This window comes from Geotrypetes seraphini, chromosome 4 (genome assembly GCF_902459505.1).
Source record: "Geotrypetes seraphini chromosome 4, aGeoSer1.1, whole genome shotgun sequence".
Taxonomy (NCBI): Eukaryota; Metazoa; Chordata; class Amphibia; order Gymnophiona; family Dermophiidae; genus Geotrypetes; species Geotrypetes seraphini.
The window spans coordinates 542,941-556,046 of record NC_047087.1 but is presented as its reverse complement, the minus strand read 5'-3'; the positions used below and the strand labels follow the sequence as shown (position 1 = coordinate 556,046).

Sequence of the window (13,106 nt, the reverse complement as noted above, 5' to 3'; positions counted from 1 at the left end):
TGGGGAGTTCTGGCTCTTAGTGTGAGTGGGGTTCTGCATCTGAGTTCGTTTTGAGCTGGAATGGCTAGTTTGGTGGTTGGGTGTGTGGAACCTTGACGGGAGGGCGAGTGCAAGTTTTCGTGTCCATCATTGGCTGGGCAGTAATGTTTGCTGCTTCCTAGAGCAGTGTATGACCTTTGCCCTTTAGTTACTGCTTTGTGCTGGGAGTTTGAGGGGGGGTGGGGGGTGGATGGTGAGTGACTGGACTTTTGTGTACGAGTGTGAGGGACATTTGCTTTGCTATGTTTAAGGGGGTGAGTGGGGTGGGGGGGACTGGGGGCCCTTGTTACATCTTTACGTGGTTTCCTCCACACTCCGAGTCTGTTGGCTGGGGTGTGATTGTGGTGGGGGTCTTTGGGGGGTCTGGGAAGGCCGGGAAGAGGTAGGGTTTGGGTTACATAGAAACATAGAAATAGATGGCAGATAAGGGCCACGCCCCATCTAGTCTGCCCACCGCAATGACCCTCCCCTACCTAACTCTGTGAATAGAACCTACGTGTCTATCCCATTTGGCCTTAAAATCAGGCATGCTGCTGGCCTCAGTGACCTGAAGTGGAAGACTATTCCAGCGATCAACCACCCTTTAAGTGAAAAAGAATTTCCTGGTGTCACCGTGCAGTTTCCCTCCCCTGATTTTCCACGGATGCCCCCTAGTTGCCGTGGGACTCTTGAGAAGGAAGATATCTTCTTCCACCATGATGCGGCCCGTGGGGTTCGGGTGGGTTGTGTTTGTGAGGGTGGGGGGTCCTCCTTCGGTATGACTTATCTGAATTCACATTACTCACGTTTTTTCTTTCAGGTTTTGCTGTTCGTTTGGCATTACTGCTCTGGGGGGTGGCTGGGCCCCTGGGGTAGTCTACCCTTTTTTCCTTTGCCTTTTCTGAGCTGTTTCTATCTTGACTTGGAATGTAGGGGGCATTACATCCCCAATTAAGCGGTCCAAAATTTTGGCTGCTTTGCAGCGCTATCGCTCAAATATTGCTTGTTTACAGGAAACTTGCCTGACTGATGTGGAACATCTTAAATTGGCCCGCTCCTGGGTGGGGGAGGTTTATTATGCTTCCTCTCAGGGCCGCCATGGTGGGGTTGCGGTGTTGGTCCGAAAATCTTCGCCTCTTGGGGTGCAGGTTTTGGACAAGGCCCCTGATGGGAGATCTTTGCTTTTGCGCCTCACATTGGGTGCTCGATCTTATCTCTTGCTTGTGGCTTATGGCCCCAACTCGGGGGAATCCGCATTTTTACAATGTTTGCTTCAGCTATGCTCTCGTTTTTCTGGGGACCCGCTTCTCATCTTGGGCGATTTTAATTTGGTACTGCGTCCGGACTTGGGTAAGTCCGGTACCTCTGTTGCTTCTTTGGGGGCTAAGGGTCGTCTTCTTTCTGATTTTTGTGATACTCTTTCTGTGATAGATCCTTGGCATCTTTTACATCCTGAAGTTCCTGATTATACGCATCTTTCTCGGGCCCATGGGACATGGTCCCGGATAGACCATATTTTTCTGTCCTCGACATTGTTCCCCTTTGTTCAATCGGCTGAGATTGGCCCCCTGAATATTTCTGACCGTACTCCGATTTGGGTTGATATTTCTCTGGATTCCGAATATAATCGGACTCCATTTTGGCGATTTCCCGCCTACCTTGCTAAAGACAAGGAATTTCATACCTTTTTGCAGGCCCAATGGGAGGACTATTCTACTAACAATGCTCCCCATTTGGATGATCCTATTTTGTTTTGGGAGGCGGGTAAGACGGTGCTTCGGGGACGCATTATTTCTTTTCTGAGTGCTCGTAACAAGTGTATCAATAAAGGAATTATTAATTTAGAGCGGGCTCTACGAGTGGCTAAGCGGTCTTTTAATTTGACTCCCTCACAGGAGACTCGAGAATGCTATTTGTCTACCCAGGAGGCTTTAAATTCGTTGCTTCATTCTCGTTCCCAACGGTGGCTGGCTTTTCATAAACACCGCTTTCAACGTTTTGGCAATAAACCTGGGCATCTCATGGCCCGCTTGGTTAAAGTTGAGGCTAATAGAAAACCGATCTTGTCTCTTCGGACCCCGAATAGGGGGGTGGTGACCAAAACGGCTGATATTTCTGGAGTGCTCTTTGACTTTTTTAGCCGGTTATATGCTGCTCCCGATGAAGTTTCCTCGGAATTGTTGATGGACTATATTCAGTCCTCTGGTCTTCCTCACCTGCAGGACGCCGTAGTTTCTTCTCTTAATAGCCCCTTTAGGGCGGCTTAATTAGAATCTGCTATTAAAACTCTTCATTCTGATAAAGCCCTGGGTCCGGATGGCTTTTCAGGTGACTTTTACCGACTTCTTTCTCCTCATCTTTGTGGCCCTTTGTTGGCTTACTTTAACGCTGCTATCGCTCAGCAAGGAGGCTGATTCCCCGGGATCTTATCGTCCCATCTCCTTGATCAATGTGGATCTCAAGCTTTTTGCCCGCATGTTGGCTGATCGTCTTGCTCCACATCTTCCTGCACTTATTCATGAGGATCAAGTTGGATTTGTCCGGGGGCGTCAATCCGTCTGTAATGTCCGTAAGGTTCTCTTTGCCCTTGCCCATTGTCATTCTCATCAGATTCCGGCTCTGTTTGTCAGCCTTGATGCCTCTAAAGCGTTTGATAGTGTCCATTGGTCCTTCTTGTTTCACACCCTAGAACATGTTGATTTGGGGGGTTTCTACCTTGATGCTATATGTTTTCTTTACTCTAATCCGCGGGCTTCACTTCTCATCAACGGGACCCGCACGGATTCTTTCCCTATTCTTCGTGGAACCCAACAGGGTTGCTCTCTTTCTCCCTTGTTGTTTCTTCTTTCTTTAGAACCTTTGCTATGTACCCTTCGGGGATTTGCGGAAGTGAGGGGCCTTCGCATTGATGGGATTGAGTTGAAGACGTTGGCATTTGTGGATGATATGTTTTTGATTCTCACTAGGCCTGAAGATTCCTTACCGATTGCGTTGGATCTCATTTCCGAATTTGGCTTTTATTCTGGTCTGTCTCTTAATTTGGATAAGTCCTTGGCCTTACCTTTCCCACCTGAGCTGTGTTCCCGGTGGAGGGGTGCTTTCCCCTTTTGTTGGGCGGACTCTACCTTGAAATACTTGGGGGTCTTTATTCCTCAAGACTTGTCTAATTTGTATCGCTTGAATGTGGAACCGTTGTTCCAGGCCCTTCAGAATAAATTACAGCTATGGGGAACTCTTCCTTTTTCACTCTTAGGCCGGGTGCACCTTTATAATATGTTTATTGTCCCCTGTTGGCTATATGTCTTCCAGGTCCTTCCTCTTTATTTGTCTTCTCGAGATGAGAGACATCTGGTACGCTTGGTTCAGAGATTCCTTTGGTCTGGGAAGCAGCCTCGTCTGCCTTATAAGAGGGCCGTGGCTCCGTGGTACAGGGGTGGATTGGGTTTATTGAATCTTCGTTATTTGACTGTTGGTTGTGGTATGCGCCACATTAATGATCTTTTCAGGGGTACTTCAGCATTTACCAACACTTCTTTGGAACTTTTCTGTTTTCGCTCTACTCTAGATCAAAGGGGGCAGGGATTCTACTCCCGTTACTTCCTCGTCCCCAAAAAAACAGGGGATCTCAAACCAATTTTAGATCTTCGCGATCTCAACAAATGCTTGGTCAAGGAAAAATTCAGAATGCTTTCTCTAGCCACTCTTTACCCTCTTCTCACTCAAGGCGACTGGCTATGCTCCCTCGATCTCAAAGAGGCATACACCCACATTCCGGTCAATCTGGTCTCCAGACAGTACCTCCGCTTCATGATCAATCACTGTCATTACCAGTACAAGGTGTTACCCTTCGGTCTTGCCTCCTCCCCAAGAATGTTCACCAAATGTCTGATTGTGGTCACTGCTTTTCTACGCTCTCACCACCTTCAGGTCTTTCCTTACCTGGACGACTGGTTAATCAAAGCCACTTCCTCTCAGACAGTGCTCCTTGCCACCAACCAGACCATCCTGTTTCTACAACTTCTGGGGTTCGAGATCAATCTACCCAAATCTCATCTCATCCCCACTCAGAGACTTCAATTCATTGGAGCGGTCCTGGACACAGTCCTCATGAGAGTGTTCCTGCCGTCCAACCGTCTTCAAACTCTTCAATCTATGTCAGCAGGTGCTTCCACAACGTTCCATCCCTGCCAAGCAAATGATGATACTCTTGGGTCACATGGCCTCGACAGTTCATGTCACACCCTTCGCACGTCTTCACCTGCGCACTCCTCAATGGACCCTAGTTACCCAGTGGTCCCAAGCGACGGATCCTTGCTCACGACACATATTTGTGACATCATCTCTTCGTCAATCTCTACAATGGTGGTTGATATCCTCAAATCTCTCCAGAGGTCTTCTGTTCCATCTACCTCCTCATCAACTAGTCATCACCACCGATGCCTCCCCTTATGCCTGGGGAGCTCATTTGAACGAGTTCCAAACTCAAGGCCTTTGGACAGTCCAGGAAAAGAAGCATCACATCAATTTCCTGGAACTCAGAGCGATGTTTTATGCACTCAAGGCTTTCCAACATTTTCTCTTCCCTCAAGTTCTCCTACTGTACACAGACAATCAAGTTACAATGTACTACATCAACAAACAGGGTGGGACAGGCTCTCGCCTCTTGTGTCAGAAAGCCCAGAAGATTTGGTCTTGGGCGACAGATCACCAATTATTCCTGAAGGCTGTCTACATTCAGGGAGAGCAGAATTCCTTAGTGGAAAATCTCAGCAGGATTCTCCAGCCTCACGAGTGGACTCTCGATCCTTTGACTCTCCAGTCCATTTTTGCTCATTGGGGCACTCCTCAAGTAGACCTCTTTGCAGCTCCTCACAATCATCAGCTGCCCCTCTTTTGCTCCAGACTCTACTCTCCTCACCGTCTGGCAGCGGATGCATTTCTTCTGGATTGGTCCAATCTGTTCCTGTATGCTTTCCCTCCTCTGCCGCTCATGTTCAAGCTCAAGAGGGAACAAGCCACCAAGATTCTAATTGCTCCACGGTGGCCCAGGCAACATTGGTTCTCCCTTCTACTTCAACTCAATTCCAGGGAGCCTATTCTTCTTCCATTGTTTCCTTCTCTGCTTACACAGCATCAGGAGACCCTTCTGCATCCCAACCTCCAGTCTCTGCACCTGACAGGTTGGTATCTCTCGGGCTGACTTCAAATGATACTCTTGTCTCAGCCCGTTCGTTCTATTCTGGATGCCTCCAGGAAACCTGCCACTCTTCAATGTTACCATCAGAAGTGGACACGGTTTTCTTCTTGGTGTCTTCTTCATCATCATGATCCCACTTACCTTGCAGTGGAGACCTTATTAGATTATCTTCTTTCTTTGTCTGACTCTGGTCTCAAGTCTACTTCCATCAGAGTCCACCTCAGCGCTATTGCTGCTTTTCATGAGCCAGTTCATGGTAAACTTCTCTCAGCTCATCCTTTGGTTTCCAGATTCATGCGGGGTCTTTTCAATGTGAAACCACCTCTTAAGCCTCCTCCTGTTGTCTGGGATCTCAATGTGGTTCTTTCCGCCTTAATGAAGCCTCCGTTTGAACCTTTAGCTACAGCTCCTTTCAAGTTTCTCACTTGGAAAGTGGTGTTCCTTATTGCTCTTACCTCTGCCAGGAGGGTCAGTGAGCTGCATGCACTAATTGCGGATCCTCCTTTTACAGTCTTTCATCACGACAAGGTGGTTCTGCGTACCCATCCAAAGTTTCTCCCTAAGGTTGTCTCTGAATTTCATCTCAACCAATCAATTGTTCTGCCTGTATTCTTTCCAAAACCTCATTCTCATTCTGGAGAACAGGCTTTACATACTTTAGACTGTAAGCGGGCTTTAGCTTACTATTTGGAGCGTACTAAGCCCCACAGATCAACTCCCCAACTCTTTCTGTCCTTTGATCCGAATAAATTGGGACATCCTGTTTCTAAACGCACGTTGTCCAATTGGCTTGCAGCGTGCATTTCATTCTGTTATGCTCAGTCCGGACTGACACTGGAAGGTTCTGTCATGGCCCATAGAGTTAGAGCTATGGCAGCATCTGTAGCTTTCCTCCGTTCCACTCCTATTGAGGAAATCTGCAAGGCTGCTACTTGGTCCTCAGTTCATACTTTTACATCTCATTATTGTCTGGATGCTTTCTCCAGACGGGATGGACACTTCGGCCAATCTGTTTTGCAACATTTGTTTTCCTAATGGCCAACCTTCCCTCCATCCCTCTTTTTGTTAGCTTGGAGGTCACCCATCAGTCAAGAATATGCTGCCTGCTTGTCCTGGGATAAAGCACAGTTACTTACCGTAACAGGTATTATCCAGGGACAGCAGGCAGATATTCTTGCGTCCCTCCCACCTCCCCGGGTTGGCTTCTTAGCTGGCTTATCCTAACTGGGGGACCGCGCGCCTCCGTCGGGCGGGAAGGCACTCGCGCGTTCGCAGTGTGGCCTACTGGAACTTTCCAAGTTCTTAGAGTGCAATCACTCTAAAATTGTCCGTACCGGGGCTCCGTCGGTGCCGTCACCCATCAGTCAAGAATATCTGCCTGCTGTCCCTGGATAATACCTGTTACGGTAAGTAACTGTGCTTTCCCACAGAGATTATGATCAATGATGATACCCTAACCCCAAAATTGGTTTCCTTCTATTGACTGGACTCCAGGGGTGTTTTGAGATCTTTTCTCTCTTAAGGTATTATTTTGCATTTTATTATCAGAGAGTTCTATATTATATGGTATTTTGAAGAATTTGTAATTTGAACATTCTAACATAGGTTTTCACCTTTCGGTCAGTTAATACTAAAGATCTACAAAGTGACATAATCAAGCTCGAGAAATTGGCATCGACATGACAAATAAGGTTCAATGTGGATAAGTGCAAAGTGATACATGTCGGTAACAAAAATCTCATGCACGAATACAGGATGTCTGGGGCAGTACTTGGAGAGACCCCCCAGGAAAGAGACTTGGGAGTACTCATCGACAAGTCGATGAAGCCGTTTGCACAATGTGCTGCGGCGGCAAAAAGGGCAAACAGAATGCTAGGAATGATAAAGAAGGTGATCATGAACGGATCAGAGAAAGTTATCATGCCGTTGTACCAGGCCATGGTGCGCCCTCACCTGGAGTACTGCATCCAGCACTGGTCACCGTACATGAAGAAGGACACGGTACTATTTGAAAGGGTCCAGAGAAGAGCGACTAAAATGGTTAAGGGGCTGGAGGAGTTGCCGTACAGTGAGAGATTGGAGAAACAGGGCTTCTTCTCCCTTGAAAAGAGGAGACTGAGAGAAGACATGATCGAAACATTCAAAATACTGGAGGGAATAGATTTAGTAGATAAAGACAAGACTGTTCACACTCTCCAAGGTAGGGAGAACGAGAGGTCACTCTCTAAAGTTGAAAGGGGATAGATTCCGTACAAACGTAAGGAAGTTCTTCTTCACCCAGAGAGGGTGGAGAGCTGGAACTCTCTTCTGGAATCTGTTGTAGGGGAAAACACCCTCCAGGGTTTCAAGACTAAGCTGGACAAGTTCCTGCTAAACTAGGACATATGCAGGTGAGGCTGGACTCATTTAGAACACTGGTCTTTGACCTGGGGGCTCCTGCGTGAGAGGACTACCAGGCAGGATGGACCACTGGTCTGACCCAGCAGCAGCAATTCTTATGTTCTTATACCTTGTGACAGTCCTCGTAGTCCATTTAAAATTAAGTCCAGAATTGCATTTCCTCTCGTATTTTCTTTGACAATTTGTTCCAGGAATCAGTCGCCTACAGCATCCAGGAGTTTGGTCTCCCTACTGCAGCTGGACGTGCGTAGGTTCCAATCTATCCCCAGATAATTGAAGTCACCCATGGTAACTGTATTGCCTCCCTTGCATTTGTGTTTAATCTTGTATATCAAAGCACATTTCCCCATAGAAAATAATGGCAATGCAGACAATTCATTCCTCAAGCTGTACCTATTTCGGGGTCCCCGTATAACTGCTGGTGGAGGAGGAAGGGGAGTCCTCTGCGCTGAGCAGGCGGCCGGAGAGGGCAGTGGATGTTCTTGAAGAAGCGGGGAAGGGAGAAGTAGGAGTAGACAGGGACGGGCTTGTGCAGGTCATCGGCCGGATTTAGGTAGCAATCAGGAGGGGGTGCTCATCGAGGAGCCACTGGACGGGGACATGTTCGTTGCTCTCCACGGAGGAGTTTGGGGTTGGTCCATATCTTGCTGTAGCCGTTGGGCAAACACTCCTTGGGGTTGGCACGAAGGCAGAGTGCCGGTAGGGCGCCGCCCACAGGCAGTGGTAGGAGGGCTTGGAGGCAATGGAGGATTGTGAAGGGGTATTCTGGTGCAGCACAGCAGGCAGGCAATTTTAAACGAGCGCCGTCCCGATAAACAATCACATATGCTGAACACAATACTCCAAGTGGGGCCTCGCTATCGACCTGTACAAGGTCATCAACACCTTCTTTCTTCTACTGGTTATGCCTCTCTCTATACAGCCTAGCATCATCAGGCAACAGCCACCGCCTTGACACACTGTTTCTTTGCCTTTAGATCTTCGGACACTATCACCCCAATGTCCTCTCCCCATTCGTGCATATTATCCTTTCACCTCCCAGGACATATGTCTCCTTCCGATTTCTAATCCCAAAATGCATTATTCTGCACTTCTTTGCATTGAATTTTAGTTGCCAGATATTAGACCATTCCTCTAACTTTTGCAACTCCTTTTCATGTTTTCCACTCCCTCCTCAGTGTCTACTCTGTTACAAATTGCCGAATCATTTTCTAACAATGGCATTGGCTTTTGTCGACAAAAATCAGTGACTGGTCCAGGGGTGCCGGTACAGTGACAGCACTGTTTAAAACCCCGGCAGCACTGTTTTAAACCCCAGCAATGAGAGAGAGACCCATTCTCTCCTGCTGCCACACAACACCCCTTCATTGCAGCAGGAGAGATGCCCATTCTCTCCCGTGGCATCACAACCCCCCCTGCCTCAGACTCCTCTCCCCTGTACCTTTAATTAGATGGCTGACCGGAGGGATGCCTGCTCCCTCCGGCCAGCTGTCCTGCCTCTTTCAAAATGAGTGTACCCCTCTTCGGTGCATCTGGGAAGGGGCCTAATGCTCTGATTGGCCCGGATGCCTAAGGCCTCTCTTATGGGGTATCAGAGGCCAATCAAAGCAGCCCCTTTCCGGATTCATCCGGAGATGGACCTGAGGCTCTGGCCCAGGTTGTATAAGGCCCCTCCTATGGGAGGGGTGTTAAACAACCTGGGCCAATCAGAGCCTCAGGCCCTCCCGGATGCAGCGGTGAGGGGAAGGCCCATTTTGGAAGAGATGGGCCAGCTGACCAGAGGGAGTAGGTATCCCTCCAGTCAGCCATCTAATTAAAGGTACAGGGGAGAAGGGTTGGAGGCAGGGGGGGCTGTTGTGATGCAGAAGAAGAGAATGGACATCACTCCCACTGCTGGGGGTGGGTGTCGCTTGGCAGTGGGAGAGTGGGCATCTCTTGCGCTGAAGGGAGGGGTGTTGGTTGGCAGCGGGATAGATTGAATATTTCTCCCGCTGTTGTGTTTTGGGAGGGTGTGTTTGTTTTTGCATTTATTCTGCGCATGTTCTCATCTCTATCACCAGCCAGGGTTTTCTTGGCCTAAATGAATGTGTCTATGCCTAGATGAAAAAGATGCCCATGATATGCCCTCTAACCATGCCTTCTTTCTTGTAGGCGCTTTGAACTAGTGGTAGGCCTACCATCCAATTCATTATTCTACTGCATATTCTACAATCCAATTCAAATTCTACTGCATATTATTTAAAACCCTACACGGAGACAGCCCATCATACTTGAACAATCGCCTCATCCAAGCACCCACTACCAGACACAGAAAAACGCACTCCCCATTCATACCCCCCCCAATCAAGGAAGTCAAAAGAACAAAACTACACGACGGCCTACTAGCCACTCGAGCCGCAAGACTGGACAACCAGATCTCCAACCTTCTGATGACCACCCCAGACTATAGGACGTTCAGAAGGAAATAAAAACCATACTTTTCAAGAAATTCCTGAAGCAGCAATAACATCACGACCTCTTAGCAACTCTAAAACTGACATTAGACCTACCCATTACCGCACTAAAAATAACAAAAGAACCTCCACTGCGACCACCTATTAATTCTTTTCAAACCACCTCACCCACAACAACACGTTAAATGTTTATAAGATCTACAACTTACCTCTCTAGCTAATCATTGTAACTCTACTTTTTTAATTAACCTTTTGTAATCCGCCTTGAACCGCAAGGTAATGGCGGAATAGAAATCCCTAATGTAATGTAATGTAATTACAATTAACATCAATTATGAGCTGTTAATTGCCAAATATTGGTGCAAATTAAGCTTTTTAAACAATTAAGATCGGCTAGGCATCATTTATAGAATCTTGGCCTTAGGGCTTGGTTTCCATCCTCTGCCATTTAGGGATCCGCTATGTAGAATCGACACCTTTTTGAATGTTAGCACTATTTTTACAAATAAATCCTCCATGGGCTGCCAGCCTCTTAGCCTCTTTATTTTGTCTCTCTGAGCTGGTTCTCCTGGAGAAGTGATTGTCTTTTCTTTGGAGACTAGAAACATTTCTGTTGGACATTTATAAGTCCTTCTTTTCTTGTATAAACAAACAGGATCTCAGTCTGTTGTTGCTCTTCTGGTCCAGAGTGAGTAGCTTTTACCATATCTGACCCTTCCTGGGGATATCTGGTGCTGCTGGAGGAGCACATGGCAGGAGTTGAGGAGGAACTTTTCCAGATTTAATTTGTAATTTTTGTCCAGGAATGTCTGAATATGTGTGTTTTATTTTTCAGGAAACCCGATTTCGTCAAAGGTATCTGGATTTGATTTTGAATGACTATGTGCGTCAGAAGTTCATCATCCGTTCCAAAGTAATCACTTATATGCGCCGGTTCTTTGATGAGCTTGGATTTCTTGAGGTGAAGTTAATTTGCCAGGCCTGTCTCACAAGCTTTTGGTCCCCATTATATAACTTTACAGAAAAAGGGCACGGTATAAATATAGATTATTAATATTATTTTTATATTCTGTATATTAAAGATCTATATCATTTTAATATTTCTTTTATGTTATAAGTCAATGCTCTATGGCCATGACATGAGTACATCAGGCAGGGAAGCGTTAGAGCTGTCTTCCTTTTGAGAGCAAAGGCGTGTGTGGGCCCTGTTCCTGAAATTTGTTCTGTCCCTTCTGAGAGCAAAGGCATTTGGGCCCTGTTCCTGAAATCTATCCTGCCCCTTCTGAGAGCAAAGGCGTGTGTGGGCCCTGTTCCTGAAATCTATCCTGCCCCTTCTGAGAGCAAAGGCGTGTGTGGGCCCTGTTCCTGAAATCTATCCTGCCCCTTCTGAGAGCAAAGGCGTGTGTGGGCCCTGTTCCTGAAATCTATCCTGCCCCTTCTGAGAGCAAAGGTGTGTGTGGGCCCTATTCCTGAAATCTATCCTGCCCCTTCTGAGAGCAAAGGTGTGTGTGGGCCCTGTTCCTGAAATCTATCCTGCCCCTTCTGAGAGCAAAGGCGTGTGTGGGCCCTGTTCCTGAAATCTATCCTGCCCCTTCTGAGAGCAAAGGCGTGTGTGGGCCCTGTTCCTGAAATCTATCCTGCCCCTTCCGAGAGCAAAGGCGTGTGTGGGCCCTGGCCCTGAAATCTATCCTGCCCCTTCCGAGAGCAAAGGCGTGTGTGGGCCCTGTTCCTGAAATCTATCCTGCCCCTTCTGAGAGCAAAGGCGTGTGTGAGCCCTGTTCTGAAATCTATCCTGCCCCTTCTGAGAGCAAAGGCGTGTGTGGGCCCTGTTCTGAAATCTGTCCTGCCCCTTCCGAGAGCAAAGGCGTGTGTGAGCCCTGTTCCTGAAATCTATCCTGCCCCTTCCGAGAGCAAAGGCGTGTGTGAGCCCTGGCCCTGAAATCTGTCCTGCCCCTTCTGAGAGCAAAGGCGTGTGTGGGCCCTGTTCTGAAATCTGTCCTGCCCCTTCCGAGAGCAAAGGTGTGTGTGGGCCCTGTTCCTGAAATCTATCCTGCCCCTTCTGAGAGCAAAGGCGTGTGTGGGCCCTGTTCCTGAAATCTATCCTGCCCCTTCTGAGAGCAAAGGCGTGTGTGGGCCCTGTTCCTGAAATCTATCCTGCCCCTTCTGAGAGCAAAGGCGTGTGTGGGCCCTGTTCCTGAAATCTGTCCTGCCCCTTCTGAGAGCAAAGGCGTGTGTGGGCCCTGTTCCTGAAATCTATCCTGCCCCTTCTGAGAGCAAAGGCGTGTGTGGGCCCTGTTCCTGAAATCTATCCTGCCCCTTCTGAGAGCAAAGGCGTGTGTGGGCCCTGTTCCTGAAATCTATCCTGCCCCTTCTGAGAGCAAAGGCGTGTGTGGGCCCTGTTCCTGAAATCTATCCTGCCCCTTCTGAGAGCAAAGGCGTGTGTGGGCCCTGTTCCTGAAATCTATCCTGCCCCTTCTGAGAGCAAAGGCGTGTGTGGGCCCTGTTCCTGAAATCTATCCTGCCCCTTCTGAGAGCAAAGGCGTGTGTGGGCCCTGTTCCTGAAATCTATCCTGCCCCTTCTGAGAGCAAAGGCGTGTGTGGGCCCTGTTCCTGAAATCTATCCTGCCCCTTCTGAGAGCAAAGGCGTGTGTGGGCCCTGTTCCTGATATCTATCCTGCCCCTTCTGAGAGCAAAGGCGTGTGTGGGCCCTGTTCCTGAAATCTATCCTGCCCCTTCTGAGAGCAAAGGCGTGTGTGGGCCCTGTTCCTGAAATCTATCCTGCCCCTTCTGAGAGCAAAGGCGTGTGTGGGCCCTGTTCCTGAAATCTATCCTGCCCCTTCTGAGAGCAAAGGCGTGTGTGGGCCCTGTTCCTGAAATCTATCCTGCCCCTTCTGAGAGCAAAGGCGTGTGTGGGCCCTGTTCCTGAAATCTATCCTGCCCCTTCTGAGAGCAAAGGCGTGTGTGGGCCCTGTTCCTGAAATCTATCCTGCCCCTTCTGAGAGCAAAGGCGTGTGTGGGCCCTGTTCCTGAAATCTATC

The 13,106-nt window shown here is 48.3% G+C and overlaps 1 protein-coding gene across 2 annotated transcripts in view; it reads left to right on the top strand.

The window, feature by feature from the left end:
- The window catches only part of KARS1 (lysyl-tRNA synthetase 1), a 204,518-nt gene that overhangs the window by 106,235 nt on the left and 85,177 nt on the right, over nt 1-13,106 (top strand). For both annotated transcript variants that reach the window (XM_033942265.1, XM_033942263.1), the window contains one exon: nt 10,904-11,029. In XM_033942265.1, the coding sequence (XP_033798156.1) occupies nt 10,904-11,029 (126 nt within the window). The remainder of the gene's footprint in view (nt 1-10,903; nt 11,030-13,106) is intronic.